This window comes from Eulemur rufifrons, chromosome 16 (genome assembly GCF_041146395.1).
Source record: "Eulemur rufifrons isolate Redbay chromosome 16, OSU_ERuf_1, whole genome shotgun sequence".
Taxonomy (NCBI): domain Eukaryota; kingdom Metazoa; phylum Chordata; class Mammalia; order Primates; family Lemuridae; genus Eulemur; species Eulemur rufifrons.
Window position 1 is genome coordinate 7,372,274 of NC_090998.1, and position 14,545 is coordinate 7,386,818.

Sequence of the window (14,545 nt, forward strand, 5' to 3'; positions counted from 1 at the left end):
GTCATTATCCAACCATTAAATATGCCTTAAAGCAGAGATGACTTGCATTTCTGATAATTACGCTCCTTTAATTCATGATTCATACACAACTGGAGGCTTGGACCTTCTGGGTTTGGCTTTCCCCTTTAGTATCAATCCCCTCCTTTTCCCACAAATCACCTGACTTCCCCGAAAACTCTGAAACACACCCTTTGGCTGAAAAAGAGCATTAGGCAATCGGTGAAATTCCCCATTCCTCCTTTCTCCTCTGCAGCCCTGGCTAGAGGAATGTCACGCCAGGGGAGGAGGACACTGTCCTTGTTTCAAAAGCAGAGGGAGCTCCAAGATCAAGGCTGAGCTACCCTTTCCCCATGTCACAGTCTCCCAGCCCCCTCTGTTTAGATCAGAGAATTTCGGACATGCACACTCGGGTAGGGAATTGCATGAACAGAACCGGGCCGGGGAGGCCAGCGGGAGGTTCCTGCAGAGGGAGCATCCAGGCCCCGTGCTGCCGTCGCTGGGAGCCGGCGGGGTCACCCAGCATGCCCACTGGCAGGAGCGAGAGGACTGGCCCGCTTGCTCCCATCAGCTTCTGAAGGTAAAACCTTAAAAACAAAGAGCAGAGCTTTGATGGAGGAGAAGAGAAAGGCAGAAAACCTCACGCAGGGGGGTCTGGGCAAAGCTGGAGCTCCGAAAAGGGCAGAATCAAAAACGGCTGAATATAGATAGACAGCGTCTTTCTCTTAGGCTCGCCCCGTCTATCCCCACTTCACCCTCCTACCAACCAGTTTCCAGGGTTAGAAACAATTTTGGCATGATTTTTCTAGGAACTGTGAGAAGATAGCTTGTCTTTTTAGTAAAAGGGGGGAAAAAACCCAAAGAAACCCTGGAAAACTCATGCAGGACCTTTCCCACCTCCTTTCCTGTCATGCTCCTTGTCACTTGGCTGCCCCTTTTCTCCTTCCCCACGCAAGCCTGCCTCAATGGGCAGCACCCCCCTTCTCTGGTCACTTGTCCCACGGTCCCTGCCTTCGCCTAGTGACAGAAGCTCACGCCTCCATCAGTGGTCGTTGGGAGCATCAGCAGAGATTACATGCAGTAAAAGCACAGCAAAAGGAGCAGGTTCGAAGCCATAAGGGGTGTGGAAGGGGAGGGAGGACTGTCCCAGATGGACGGTCATGATGTGCAGAGACCCTGAAAACCAGGGTGGAAATGGGGACGTTGTTCTGTGAGGGCAGGAGAGAGGCGGATAGAACGGGGGTGGGGGTGGAGGAGGAGAGCAGAGGAGAACTGGGGCAAGGTCCAGAGAAGCAATGGGACAAGGATAGGATTTAGTTCTAGTCTTGAAAATTAGCTGCAGTCAGACCAGGGAGGGTGTGAGGGGCCTGGTGCCCTGTGGTGATGATTAGTGACATGGCTCTGCTTAACCTCTATGTTATTCTCATGAAGGTGACACTGAACCGCAGGTGACCCCTCGCCACCAAAGCAGGTGCCTGTGTTTGTCACATAAGTACATCCAGGCCTGCCACCCCTTCAGCTCCAAAGTCCAGAGGTGCAGAGGGCTGGCACCAAGAGGCGGGCAGCTCACCAGGATGGACACATCACTAGAGATGTGGTAAGTGGTTGGGGTCTCCGGAGATGTATGTGGACTCCATTCCCTTCATCTTCTCCAGAAAAGGGCTCCTATCTAAGCCTGGGTTTTGGTTTGACCTAAGCCTTTTCATTACTCCAACTTGAGATTCTCCTCCATGGCCTGTTGACCACCCTGCTCCTTTCCCCTTCCTTGCACCTGTGACAAAGGCGAGAGCTCTGCCCTAGGCTTCTGGTACCTGGGTCACCCACCTCTCTCTGCCTTTTTTCAGGTGCGTTGTCCTGTTTTCCCTTTTGGTGTCAGTTTGTGCTGAGCCTACCATGTACGGGGAGATCCTGTCCCCTAACTATCCTCAGGCATACCCCAACGAGGTAGAGAAATCTTGGAACATAGAAGTTCCAGAAGGGTACGGGATTCACCTCTACTTCACCCACGTGGACATGGAGCTGTCAGAGAACTGCGCATACGACTCGGTGCAGGTAAGTATGAGCACACGAGGAACAGAGGTGGGAGACCGGGGCCGGGCGGTGGAGTAAGGACGTGGGAGGGAGTGGCACAGGCACACCCGGGACTGGTGTCAGGTAGTCCTAAGGGGGTAAGCGTTCTACTCTTTCTGTCCCCTTTTCTGTCCCCTCCATACCAAAATATTACCCCCTTCTAGCTTCATTTTGACTCTTCTCTTAGATAATGTCAGGAGGCATTGAAGAAGGGAGACTCTGTGGAAAAAGGACCAGCAAGAATCCCAACTCCCCAATTGTGGAAGAGTTCCAAGTCCCATACAATAAACTCCAGGTGATCTTTAAGTCAGACTTCTCCAATGAAGAGCGTTTTACTGGGTTTGCTGCATACTACGCTGCCATAGGTAAGGCTCGCCCTTCTGCGTGTGCCTTACTGACTTAGCTCAAAGACTAGAAGCGGGAAGAGCACCGAGCAACACATTAAATGAGAATTCTGTTCATAATTCTTACAAAGTGTTGCCTTGCGCTGGGTCCCATTGTGGAATTCAAACACATGATCATATCTTAGTGGCTACGATGATATGCATGACGATAGTAGATAATAAACAGTAGGCTATTGAGAACCACTATGAACTGGGTACTATATTGGGGATTTTACTTATTTTAATATAGTCTTCACTTCAACTCTTCAAGGTAGGTATTATTATCTTTATATAAAGATAAGGAAAGTGAAGACTAGGAAAGTTAATAACTTGCCAAGAATCACACAAGTAAGGTGTGGTATTCCAACCCATTCCCCATGTGGCATTCGAACCTTCAAATTCTGGGTGCTTCTACATCTATATCCAGGTTAGAATGAAGTTAGAACACAAAGGCAAACCATTGTTTAGATTTGGCAGAAGTACTGACATCTTGTAAAGCAATGACTGCACTAATTATTCCTCCCTGCGGAAGACACTGTCACAACGCTGGGCCTGCAGAGTGTTGTCTCGGGAGCTGACAATCTCGTACGTGAGCACAGTCAAGGGTCTCTGGCGTTAAGAGCTCCCTTATGGCTGTGCAATGGTAGGGCTCAACTCTGGCACCGTATTTCAGGAGAGGAATGTGGGATAATCTCATCCTGGAATGTGGTTCCTTGAGGGTCTTCAGGCAATGGGCCTTTCCTACTTTTTCTTCCCCTTGCAGTTTTGGGTTTAACTTCGTTCTCCCTTCTCAGTGTTTGTTCTTGACCTCAGTCTCTCTCTCCTCTTTGTAGATGTAAATGAGTGCACAGATTTTGTCGATGCTCCTTGTAGCCACTTCTGTAACAACTTCATTGGTGGTTACTTCTGCTCCTGCCCTCCGGAATACTTCCTCCATGACGACATGAGGAATTGTGGAGGTGAGCGTGCCGTCGAGAGCCTGTGTGCTTCCTGGGATTTGGAATGGCTTGAAGCTGCAGAAAAAGCTTTGTCCGCCTTTCCAGTTTTGACTAGGCCCAGCCTTCTTTTGGTGTCTACTCTTAGTTACTTGTAAGCTGAGGGGGAGCCACAGACGGGAGGAAGAGAGGACCACAGGGTGGAGTTAGCTAAGCGGAGAAGAGAGAGAGATGCCTGGAAGAGTCTACCGGGGGCCGTTCATAACCACAATGGGCTCCCTCCGGCATAAGCACGGAGGGGAAGCCTAATGGGCGCTGTCCATTCCTCCCGGTATGGGTGGGTGTGTAACTGCCCCGCGAGGGCGCTGGTCAAGGTGCAGAGCTCAGGCTAGTCTGGACGGAGGACTGTCAGCGCATGGGAGAAGGAATCCTAGAACAGGGCAGGAGCTCCTTTGCTTCACTCCACATTTCATTCTTCTTTCTCTTTTTCTCCCTCAGTCAATTGTAGTGGCGACGTATTCACTGCACTCATTGGGGAGATTGCAAGTCCCAATTATCCCAATCAATACCCAGAGAACTCACGGTGTGAATACCAGGTCCTGCTGGAGCAGGGGTTCCAAATAGTGGTGACTGTGCAGAGAGATTTTGACGTGGAACCAGCCGGTTCAGATGGAAACTGCCCTGACAGTTTAGTTGTGCGTGATGGTTGGTTAATTCCCCCACCCCCAACTCACACGGAGAGAGTTCTCCTTGAAGACAAAATTGTCTTTTCTCCTGCCCCCATTTCCTTTTTTTCCTTCTCCTTATTTTATGTTACATTTAGTACCTCCCTTCTTTTTACCCCCTCCCCCTATTTTACTTCTTCTCTTTAGTTCTTTCTCTCTTCTCATTTCATCATTTTGTTTCCTTTCAGTTTATTGCAGGAGATCGGCAATATGGTCCTTACTGTGGTGATGGATTCCCTGGGCCACTAAATATTGAAACCGGGAGTAATGCTCTGGTTATCATATTCCAAACCGACCTAACAGGGCAAGGAAAAGGATGGAAACTTCGTTACCATGGAGAACGTGAGTAACCTAGAAGTGGCTCTTTGGTTGGGGATACCAAAGTCCCTGGACGATGTAGAATCAAAGCAGGTAGATTGTTATTTGGATAGAATCCTGAGATACTTCACTTCCTCAGGAAAATCTAAACCTGTCAATGGTTTCTAGAAATCCCTCTAGCTCTAGTAATCCCTCAACTGGACCTGCAAGTGCAGACAGCTTGGGGTTAGTTAGTAATGCCATGTTACCGTAGACATCTGCCATATTGGAATGTTAAGCATCAGGACTGAGGACAACTGGATGATTTTGGAAAGCGTGAAAATGATGTAAATTGAATAGAGAGTCTCCAACTATTTAGTAAAAATTTTTTCTGTCCCAATTTGTGTTGTTCCCAAGCAATCCCCTGTCCTAAGGAAGACACTGCCAATTCTGTTTGGGAGCCTGAGAAGGCAAAATACGTATTTAAAGATGTGGTGAAGATAAGCTGCCTGGAAGGGTTTGAAGTTGTGGAGGTAAAGTACCGTCTGGGCTTCTCCCCATCCCGCCCCAGGTCAGGGTGAGCACACTGAAACTGCTGAGTCATTTGCCTAATGTACTTGTTTGGTCAAAGGATCATATCTTTCCATAGGCAGAATAGCTTAAAATCTTTAGTTCTTCCTTGTGAGCTCTGGAGCCCCTTGGCTAGCTTGGCATTGTCTCTCTCCTCAGTCTTCCTGGGGGTGGGAGCTGACTGACACCCTGGGGCAAAGCTGTCTTTCAGCCCCGTCTCCTGGGTCCTTTGGGTTGTTCTGCTAAGATACCTGCAGGCTTCTTGTGATGAGGACTCCTCGTGGATCCGAGGCCAGAGATCAATTCTATTTTTGATTTTGCTTTTCCACATCTCTCTTTATAAATTAATAGTGATGTCTATTACTCTCCAGGGAAATGCTGGCTCAACGTCTTTCTATTCTACTTGTCAAAGCAATGGAAAGTGGAGTAATTTTGAACTGAAGTGTCAACGTACGTATCTCCTCAAAGGGGAACTTTTTTTCCCCTCTCAAAGGGAATTGAAAGAGCAGCACATCTAAATTCAAACGCATGGTTTCCTCTTAGGCTTGTGAGAGAGTGGCTTGGTTTTTGAAGGGAAGCCAGTCGTGGAGGCTTTTCTAGTCCCAGCCCTGATCTGGTCCCAGGCCAGCTAGACAGGCAGGTTTCTTCCCAAGAAAGGCACTGTGGGGTTGGTAGAGCTCACAGCCCCCTGTGGGGGCATTCCTGGCTTCCATGGGGCCCTCCACCGACCACTGAGAACCAAGTTCCTTCTTGAAGCTTTCAAGAGGCCATCTGGGTTGGCAAGTCTCAGTGGCGAGGGAGTTGAGTGCCGCCAGTTGGGAAGGATGGCCAGAGGGAGGCTGGTGTGGGGAGAGTCATCCCAGGTGTGCTTATGGGTACGGAGTGGGGAAGGAGTGACATTGGAACTGGCCCCGTGACTCTTCCTGGGAGGAAGTGGCTGTCCTGACCATCAATCTCCTGCCTTCCTCTTGTAGCTGTGGACTGTGGCATCCCTGAACCCATTCAGCATGGTAAAGCCGAAGATCCAGAAAGCACTTTGTTTGGTTCTGTCACTCGCTACACTTGTGAGGAGCCGCATTACTACATGGAAAATGAAGGCAGTGGTATGTTTCTTCTACTAGAAAAAGGAGAGAGAAAGAGTGAGAAGGTGTTGGATGGCGAATTGCAGAGTCTTTCTGGGTCAGAGAGAATTTGTAGAGAAATGAGGGAGATAGGACAGACATTGTTCATTCCCTGGCGTGGTCTAAGGATACAGTTTTCATAGGGAACAGGATGCACCGTCTCTAGGATCATTCCTAGGGAGTCATAGACTTCACAGCTGCAGCAGGTATTCCCCTACAGCATCCATTTCATATGGTTATCCATTCTCTGGCCAGTTAGTTCATGTAAAACCCAGAGGAGCAATGCTTCCAGCTTCAAGTCACCATGCTGGCGTTCTTGATATAGAGCCTTGGTTGTGCTAGATGAAGGGCTGGATTAGACACAATACATCTCACTACATCACTTTTTATTTGATTCAGTTTTTTTTTTTTTTTTTTTGAATCTCGCTCTGTTGCCCGGGCTAGAGTACAGTGGCGTCTTTATGGCTCACAGCAACCTCAAACTCCTGGGCTCAAGTGATCCTCCTGCCTCAGCCTCCCGAGTAGCTGGGACTACAGGTGCACCACCACACCTGGCTAATTTTTCTATTTTTTGTAGAGATGGGGTCTTGCTCTTGCTCAGGCTGGTGTGAACTTCTGATCACAAGCGATTCTCCTGTCTTGGCCTCTCAGAGTGCTGGGATTACAGGCATGAGCCACCATGCCTGGCCTTTGATTTGATTTTGTTTTATTTGATTTTTGTTTTCTTTTCCCACTTGAAGCATTTTGCCAATCTCTACCATAACCCTTCTTCCTTCTGCTTTTGAGACTTTTCCTTCCCCTCTCCTGGCAGGCTAGAGGCCTGAGGGATTGTTTGGGGGATGATCTCAAGAGTTTTTTCTAGCTGATTTGATCCGATCCCTTACTCACATCCCGGAGGAACTGAGGCTCTGAATGAAAGGAGGGATGGAGGAGACAAGATGTGGTGGCGCGTGTGACCTGTGTTCTCCGTGCTATTCCAGGAGAGTATCGCTGTGCCGGTAATGGGAGCTGGGTGAACGAGGTGCTGGGCGCGGAGCTGCCGAAATGTGTTCCAGGTAATCAGGGCTGGGGCTGAGGTGGAGACATAGCCGCAGGTGCAGGCGAGTGGGTGTCACCTTCTGAAAGCAGCCGTAATCCTCTTGGGAAAGAATTTAAGGGTCCAGGCCTACCGCAGTGCAGCTCAGTGAGGAGGCAGCAACGCTGGGCGGGGGCCGGCCGGGCCCTGGGGAAGTCCTTCAGCCACACTGAGTCAGGCTGGCTGGGAGCAAACAGAAAAGCCAGTTGGTGGCAGAGTCAGGGCCAGTTAGGTCTGGTAGCGCGGTGGTGAAGGGACGTAGAATTGCTAAGACCAGGGCCTGAAAGTTGAGAGTGAGGAATCAATACTCGGAAACAAGACTAGGTAAATCACCTAGATATTAGATGAAAAGTTTACATGGCAACAAGATACAGAGGACACAACAAATGGGGCGTGCAGGAAGCTAAGAGTTGAGTAGAAGGCCGGGGCAAAGCCAGGATATTAATAGTCATCCTGGGAGTAACAGCATTATCAGGAGCCAGGGACTGGGCTGATTGGTTGCATTTAGTGTCTCATTCACGTCCTTGTAACAGCCCTGTGAGGAAGGTGTTCCTGGTCTCATTTGAGAGATGAGTGGATTGAGTGCAAGCCCTGGAGTTAGCAAGTAGCAGGGGTGGGCTTTGATCAACTCGGGTCCATCCACGCTGTCCGATGAGGGATTTGGGTAAGTGGCTTTGTCTAAAATCCAGTTATATGGGGAATGGCAAAGCCATCACACCTGGAACCAGGCAATGGGGAGTGAGAGGCCAAGACCAAAGCAGGGCACCGCGCCCTCTCTTCACTTCCCAGGCTGACCTGTGGGTTACCAGGAGGGACGCAGAGGCAATCAGCACTCCAGTGAAGAAGGCGACAAAGGTTTGGTCTGGGCATCAGAAGGAGGTAGAGAGGACAGAGTTTCCCAGCACTGGCTCCCGGTTGGGGCCTTGGCCTCATATGCTGAGCCTGGGGTGAGATGTGCCTCCAGAGAGCCTGAGTGTGAGGCGCTAGTGCATTTGGACAAGTCCTGCGCACACGGCCTCCATTCAACCAACCTCGCCCATGCGCCCACCCGCTTGTGGCATTGGCAAAGTGGGAAGTTTAGGTAAGGCCAGGACAAGTCAGGTATTGAGAAGGTCAGCCAAATAGGGTTGACCATGTCATACTAGAGACCTCTGCAGCCCATACTACAGGATTTGCAGGAGAACGGCGTCTTTCCTGCTCCTTCCCTACCTCTCTCTTATTCCTTCCTAGTCTGTGGAGTCCCCAGTGAGCCCTTTGAAGAAAAACAGAGGATCTTTGGCGGATCTGACGCGAAGATTCAAAGTTTCCCCTGGCAAGTCTTCTTTAAGAACCCGTGGGCTGGTGGGGCTCTTATTGGTGAGCACTGGGTGCTGACGGCTGCCCACGTCGTGGAGGGAAACCAGCAGCCGCTCATGTACGCCGGGTCCACCTTGGTGCAGACCTCACGTCTGGACGCCGCGCAGATGCTCGTTGCTGAACGTGTGTTTATTCATCCGGGCTGGGAGGTGATGGATGACACAGACAAACGGAAGAATTTTGATAATGACATTGCACTGGTGCAGCTGAAAGACCCGGTGAAAATGGGACCCACTGTCTCCCCCATCTGCCTACCGGGCACCTCCTCCGAATACAACCCTTCAATCGGAGACCTGGGGATGATCTCAGGTTGGGGCCGAACGGAGAAAAGAGATCGTGCTATCCACCTCAAAGGGGCAAAGTTACCTATAGTTCCTTTATCAAATTGCCAACAAGTGAAAAAGAAAAAATCCAATGTGGATGTAGAGTCCTACATTTTCACTGAAAACATGATCTGTGCTGGAGGAGAGAAGGGTGTTGATAGCTGTAAAGGGGACAGTGGTGGGGCCTTTGTTCTACAGGACCCCAGTGAAAAGAATCCCAAATTCTATGTAGCTGGCCTGGTGTCCTGGGGACCCGAGTGTGGGACCTATGGGCTCTACACACGGGTAAAGAACTACGTTGACTGGATAATGAAGACTATGCAGGAAAATAGCCCCGGTAAGGACTAAGCCATACACATGCCACCAGCCTCCCCACGGGGCACGACCGATCCATTGCTCTCAGTTCCTCTCAATAGTTCTATTATTTCATTATAACTGAGAGAAGACATGGGAGTATGATTTAAATAGAACTTGATTGTCACAATACCTGGCTGGAGGTAGAGTTTGATCACAGAACTGTGTTGGTCCTTTAGCTGTGGTTTGAATCTGTGAGGTCCTCTCCCCTGAATACCTACTGTAGATATATGGGAGGGGCACTCCTATTTTGAACTATTCCACAGGGACACCTTAATTTTTTGTTTCCTCTTTACCTGTTTGCAATTCCATTTACTTTATCATTTTTGGTATCCATTGTCTACTTAGAATAAAGCATGTTTATAATCCAATTCTGGCTGACTTACCTTATTCCACGTCGAGATCTCAGAACCACAGTGGGACGAGGTGACTGAGTTCGGCTGTTATGTCACTGAACTCAGGCCTCTAGTAACTAATATTTAATTGTCATGAAAATAGGGAATTCAGCTTCTCTCCTCTCTTCCAACTGAGATTTACTGAGTACTGTGGATTAGCGTGAACATCACCAGCGCAAGACACCATATTCTGCTTTTGAAACTCATTAAACATACATGAATCTCATTCAGAAGTCCATGTACAGCAGTTAGCATTGTATACTTAAGATCTTCTTTAAGTATAAATGGTTTAGGCCGGGCGCGGTGGCTCACGCCTGTAATCCTAGCACTCTGGGAGGCCGAGGCGGGTGGATCGCTCAAGGTCAGGAGTTCGAGACCAGCCTGAGCAAGAGTGAGATCCCGTCTCTACTAAAAAAAATAGAAAGAAATTATCTGGCCAACTAAAATATATATAGAAAAAATTAGCCGGGCATGGTGGCGCATGCCTGTAGTCCCAGCTACTCGGGAGGCTGAGGCGGTAGGATCGCTTAAGCCCAGGAGTTTGAGGTTGCTGTGAGCTAGGCTGACGCCATGGCACTCACTCTAGCCCGGGCAACAAAGCGAGACTCTGTCTCAAAAAAAAAAAAAAAAAAAAGTATAAATGGTTTTCATATGTCACCTGAAAATTAATTTCCCTTTACTCATTTGTGTAATATAATGCAATATTATGACTTCGTAAAAAAAGAAAAACCAAAGAAGTTTAAATTGCTCTTGTCTGCTTTCCTGGTGGTTTTGATCGATTTGTCAGTCGGGCACCAATGTCCTCATTAGCTAGAACCCTGTACCAAATGTTACAGTTGAAAGCCCTAGTGAGGGTGGGCCCCAAGAATCTCCTGTCTGCTGTGCAGGGGAAGGAAGAGAACAATTCTTCCCCAAAGAACGATTAGTGATGAAAATGACCACAGAGTAGAGACTTGGCATGTTTTAGGCTGAGGACAGGAGAGCTATCTTAGGGTGTCTTATGAAAGCTGAGGATTCAGAATAAGTGTTGAGGAGGACACTGGCCTATTTGATGTGACACATGGCTTTCAGGAGAGCAGTTTTTACCAGAAGCCAAAAAAGGTGTGTTTGGGGCCCATCAAGAAAGGACTTTGATCTTCTGCAGACTAAGAGGGCTAAATTTGCTAGTCGACCTTAGGCTGGTAAACAGATGGCCAGGTAACCAGAGGAACTCTAACTGAAGGGTCTGAAGAATCAAAGGGAATTGCAACAGGAGCCTTTGGAAGGATGGTGTCAAGTCAATCAAGCGGCATGGAGCCATTGTGTCATCCCTTAACTGCACATTTCATAACTGCCTACCCCCACCTGTCATGGCAGGTGCAATGGAACGTGCCCTGGACAGCAGTGTTCTGGGTGGGAGAAGGAATACTCCTCTAGGGATAAAAAGACACTGGAGAAATACTAAGATTTAGAAACATGAACTGTGATAGAGACATTTTCCTTTCTTTTGATATTTGGGGTAATAGTAAAAAATTAACCTGGAATATAACAAGTAAGAGAAAAAGGATGTTCATCCCTCCCAGAGAGAATCTTCAGTCTGTGTGGGCTCTGCCCTTGCTGTGTGCTGAGACCTCGGTGAAAGAAATTCCTCTTTGCTTTACTGCTGCCTCGTCGTACAGTATGACGGGAGTGGGTCTGGTGTCATTAGCTGTCCTGCACGATCACTTCCTGGGCGAATGGCAGGGAGAGATCCAAACGAGTCAGCAGCAGAGACCTCAGAGCTGGGAAGAGCTCATCACCAGGGCCGAGAGGGGCTGGAAAATCATTCATTGTGGCTTACAGGGTATCAGTTGCAGTGCCTTGCAAATCATTTGCGTCTGCTTCCTCTGAAACTCAGGAAAAGACACCTTTTTAAAGCGGGTGAATTGGCACTTTTCTCTGGTCAGAAGAAAACGGACTGGTGGATCAACAGCTCATGCCAGGGAGGAAAGAGTGTCCAGCAGTCAAGAAGACTTGATGGGAAGGAACCTCATTGAAACTGGACAGGCCCAGAGGGGCTAGAAGGGATTCTGGGACTCTCTAAAGTTGCTTTTACTGTGATTCCTAGAATCAGAAACATATTCTGTGGAAATATGACTTTTTCCCTCTGAATATTTGTTATTTGTTTAAAATTAAAAATATGAGAAAGCTTTATTTAATCTTGATCAAATCCACAAACTCTGCCATTATTTAATTAAATTAATTAATTTATTTTATTTTTGAAACAGAGTCTTGCTCTGTTGCCCGGGCTAGAGTGCCGTGGCATCAGCCTAGCTCACAGCAACCTCAAACTCCTGGGCTCAAGCAATCCTCCTGCCTCAGCCTCCTGAGTAGCTGGAACTACAGGCATGCGCCACCATGCCCGGCTAATTTTTTCTATATATTTTTTTAATTGTCCAGATAATTTCTTTCTATTTTTAGTAGAGACGGGGTCTTGCTCTTGCTCAGGCTGGTCTTGAACTACTGACCTTGAGCCATCCTCCTGCCTCGGCCTCCCAGAGTGCTAGGATTGCAGGTGTGAGCCACCGTGCCCAGCCTCTGTCATTATATTATTTTTTTATGATGATTTAACAAAAACCCTTTTTCTTTTGGACTAGAGAGTCATAGGAAGTTGCAAAGACAGTACAGAGAGGTGCTGTGATTCCTTCGCCAGTTTCCCCTAATGGTCGCATCTTACGTAACCACAGTATAATGTCAAAACCAGGAACCTGATATTGGCACAATGAGTGTGAATAGTTTTGTGTTGTTTTATCACACTGAAGGTTCATGTAACTACCACTGCAACTGAGACACAAAACTATTCTAGCACCGCAAAGATCTCCCTCATGCTACCTCTTTATAGTCACACCCTTTTTTATTTTCTCTTACAGTTATAAAAAGATACTTTAAAAAAATTTTTTTTTTTTTTAATGAGTGTGCTGATCGTTTCTTTTCTTTTTTTTGAGACAGAGTCTCACTCTGTTGCCCAGGCTAGAGTGAGTGCCGTGGCGTCAGCCTAGCTCACAGCAACCTCAAACTCCTGAGCTCAAGGGATCCTTCTGCCTCAGCCTCCCGAGTAGCTGGGACTACAGGCATGCACCACTATGCCCGGCTATTTTTTTCTATATATATTTTTAGCTGTCCATATAATTTCTTTCTATTTTTAGTAGAGATGGGGTCTCGCTCTTGCTCAGGCTGGTCTTGAACTCCTGAGCTCAAACGATCCACCCACCTTGGCCTCCCAGAGTGCTAGGATTACAGGCGTGAGCCACCGCGCCTGGCCTAAAAAAATTTTTTTTTTAATTAAAAAATTTATTATTATTTTTTTAGAGACAGGATCTCTTCCTGTTGCCCGGGCTGGAGCGCAGTGGTATGATCACAGCTCATTGCAGTCTCCAACTCCTGGGCTCATGCGATCCTCCTGCCTCAGCCTCCCAAGTGGCTGGGACTATAGGTGTGTACCACCACGCCCGGCCAAAAGATACTTTTGAAAGATCCAGCTTCTCTCAGTCGTGCTAAGAGGATCAAGGAAAATGGATTTGGGGTATATCCACCCTTGAACCAAGAAAAGGAGTGACTGGACAAATGGGGATGCCGGATGAAGATTTGGCAACAGGAACCACAGTGGGGGAACCCCAGAGAGGGTGGCAAAACCTAAACGGAGAGTCCCTTGATGGACTTTTGTTTCCTGGGGGTGCAGCTTGTGTTTTAAAAAATCTATCTTCTTCTACAAGGGAATACAAAGGACATAGAAGATCACCAACTGCCAGGAAGGAGCTCGTTCTAATTTTAACATTGTATCTGCCTGACCTCCAAATGGGCTGTTTGCAATCTGTATCCACCTCCCTTTACGTTTACTGTGGAAGCAAATTATTTCTTCTGTCTTCATTGCTTGGGATTGAGTATGAAATATTTTTGGCATAATATGTGCAGGTTTTTCTGAGTATCTGCCTATTTATGGATAAAATGAAAATATTTCTTGATCTCTCTTAGAAAGCAAGAAGAACCTGATAGAAAAAAAAGAGGATGGTTAGAATAAAAATTGACAGAAACTGGGATGAAAGCAAAGAAGGGCCTCAGTACAGAGTGGATGGAGGACTCGGGACAAAAGAGAAACCGAATCCTGGGCCACTGGAGGCTCTCGCTCTGGGCCCGAGTGGACTGGAACAGACCCACAGAGAGGGTTTGGTCCTCTCATGGGGCCAAGCAGAGGCTGAGTGTGGGGCAGGGCTGACCCCAAGAGGCTTGACAGCGATGCTCCGAGAGGGATTTTGGGAAACACTGATCACCTAGGCTAGACAGAGGTGACCGCTATCTGCTCTGGGGGGGTCCTTACTTGTGACACAGTTTATGTAGGAAAAAAATTTCCATTAATTTACAAAGTTGACCGAGCTTGTCTTGGGTGGCTCTAAGCCCTTTGAAATCTCCGTTCCTGGTTCTTGGTGGCTTGCTCCCCTTATGGCATCCTGTGCTGTCCTCGCTGTCATCGTTTATCCTTCACTGGGAATGGATACAAGTCACGCGTCGGGCTGACCTAGGAAGGTGTGAAGGGCATTTGCTCCTTATTAACAGCGTTTCAATCAGCCAGAAATGGGAGGGATCATTTGGGTGGGTGGGTGGGAGAGCTCAAAATTGTCCTGGGACCTTGAAAATCATACCACTTTTCTGTCCCTGTACCTTTAATGACCGTAGCACTTTTCATTGCATTGTATCAGACTGGCTGAAAGGTGTGTTGGGAGGGAAAAAATGGCAAAAAGTGGGTGATTCTAAGTTCAGTCACAGAAAAGGATGCTACCTTCTGACTGTGGATGTCCAGGCTATACGGTACCAGAAGGATATCTCCCCAGTATAGCAACAGTGTGCCTGGCACTGCATTAAGCCTGTTATAGAGGTATAGGGCTACTCTCCCTATACCCCACAACATCAGGAACCCCCATAGGTTTACCC

At 48.0% G+C, this 14,545-nt stretch overlaps 1 protein-coding gene across 3 annotated transcripts; it reads left to right on the plus strand.

Moving 5' to 3' along the window:
- Window positions 1-413: 413 nt before the first annotated feature.
- On the plus strand, window positions 414-9,577 carry C1S (complement C1s). Of its 3 annotated transcripts, XM_069491317.1 has the most exons (12): window positions 414-577; window positions 1,429-1,594; window positions 1,842-2,049; window positions 2,255-2,432; window positions 3,284-3,409; window positions 3,884-4,080; window positions 4,299-4,452; window positions 4,825-4,940; window positions 5,349-5,427; window positions 5,952-6,080; window positions 7,079-7,153; window positions 8,404-9,577. In XM_069491317.1, exons 2-12 carry the CDS (start codon window positions 1,572-1,574, stop codon window positions 9,198-9,200), a joined length of 2,082 nt encoding a protein of 693 aa, XP_069347418.1. In that variant the 5' UTR covers window positions 414-577; window positions 1,429-1,571; the 3' UTR covers window positions 9,201-9,577. The 3 variants fall into 3 exon arrangements, with proteins under 3 accessions (XP_069347418.1, XP_069347420.1, XP_069347419.1); XM_069491319.1 differs by lacking the exon at window positions 1,842-2,049 and having other exon boundaries at window positions 415-577; XM_069491318.1 differs by lacking the exons at window positions 414-577; window positions 1,429-1,594 and adding an exon at window positions 963-985.
- Window positions 9,578-14,545: the final 4,968 nt, after the last annotated feature.

Coding starts and splice junctions, on each gene's coding strand:
- C1S (XM_069491317.1), top strand. CDS start 1,572: ATGGACACATCACTAGAGATGTG. Junction 2,050..2,254: donor GCGCATACGACTCGGTGCAG/GTAAGTATGAGC, acceptor CTCTTCTCTTAG/ATAATGTCAGGAGGCATTGA. Junction 7,154..8,403: donor GCTGCCGAAATGTGTTCCAG/GTAATCAGGGCT, acceptor ATTCCTTCCTAG/TCTGTGGAGTCCCCAGTGAG.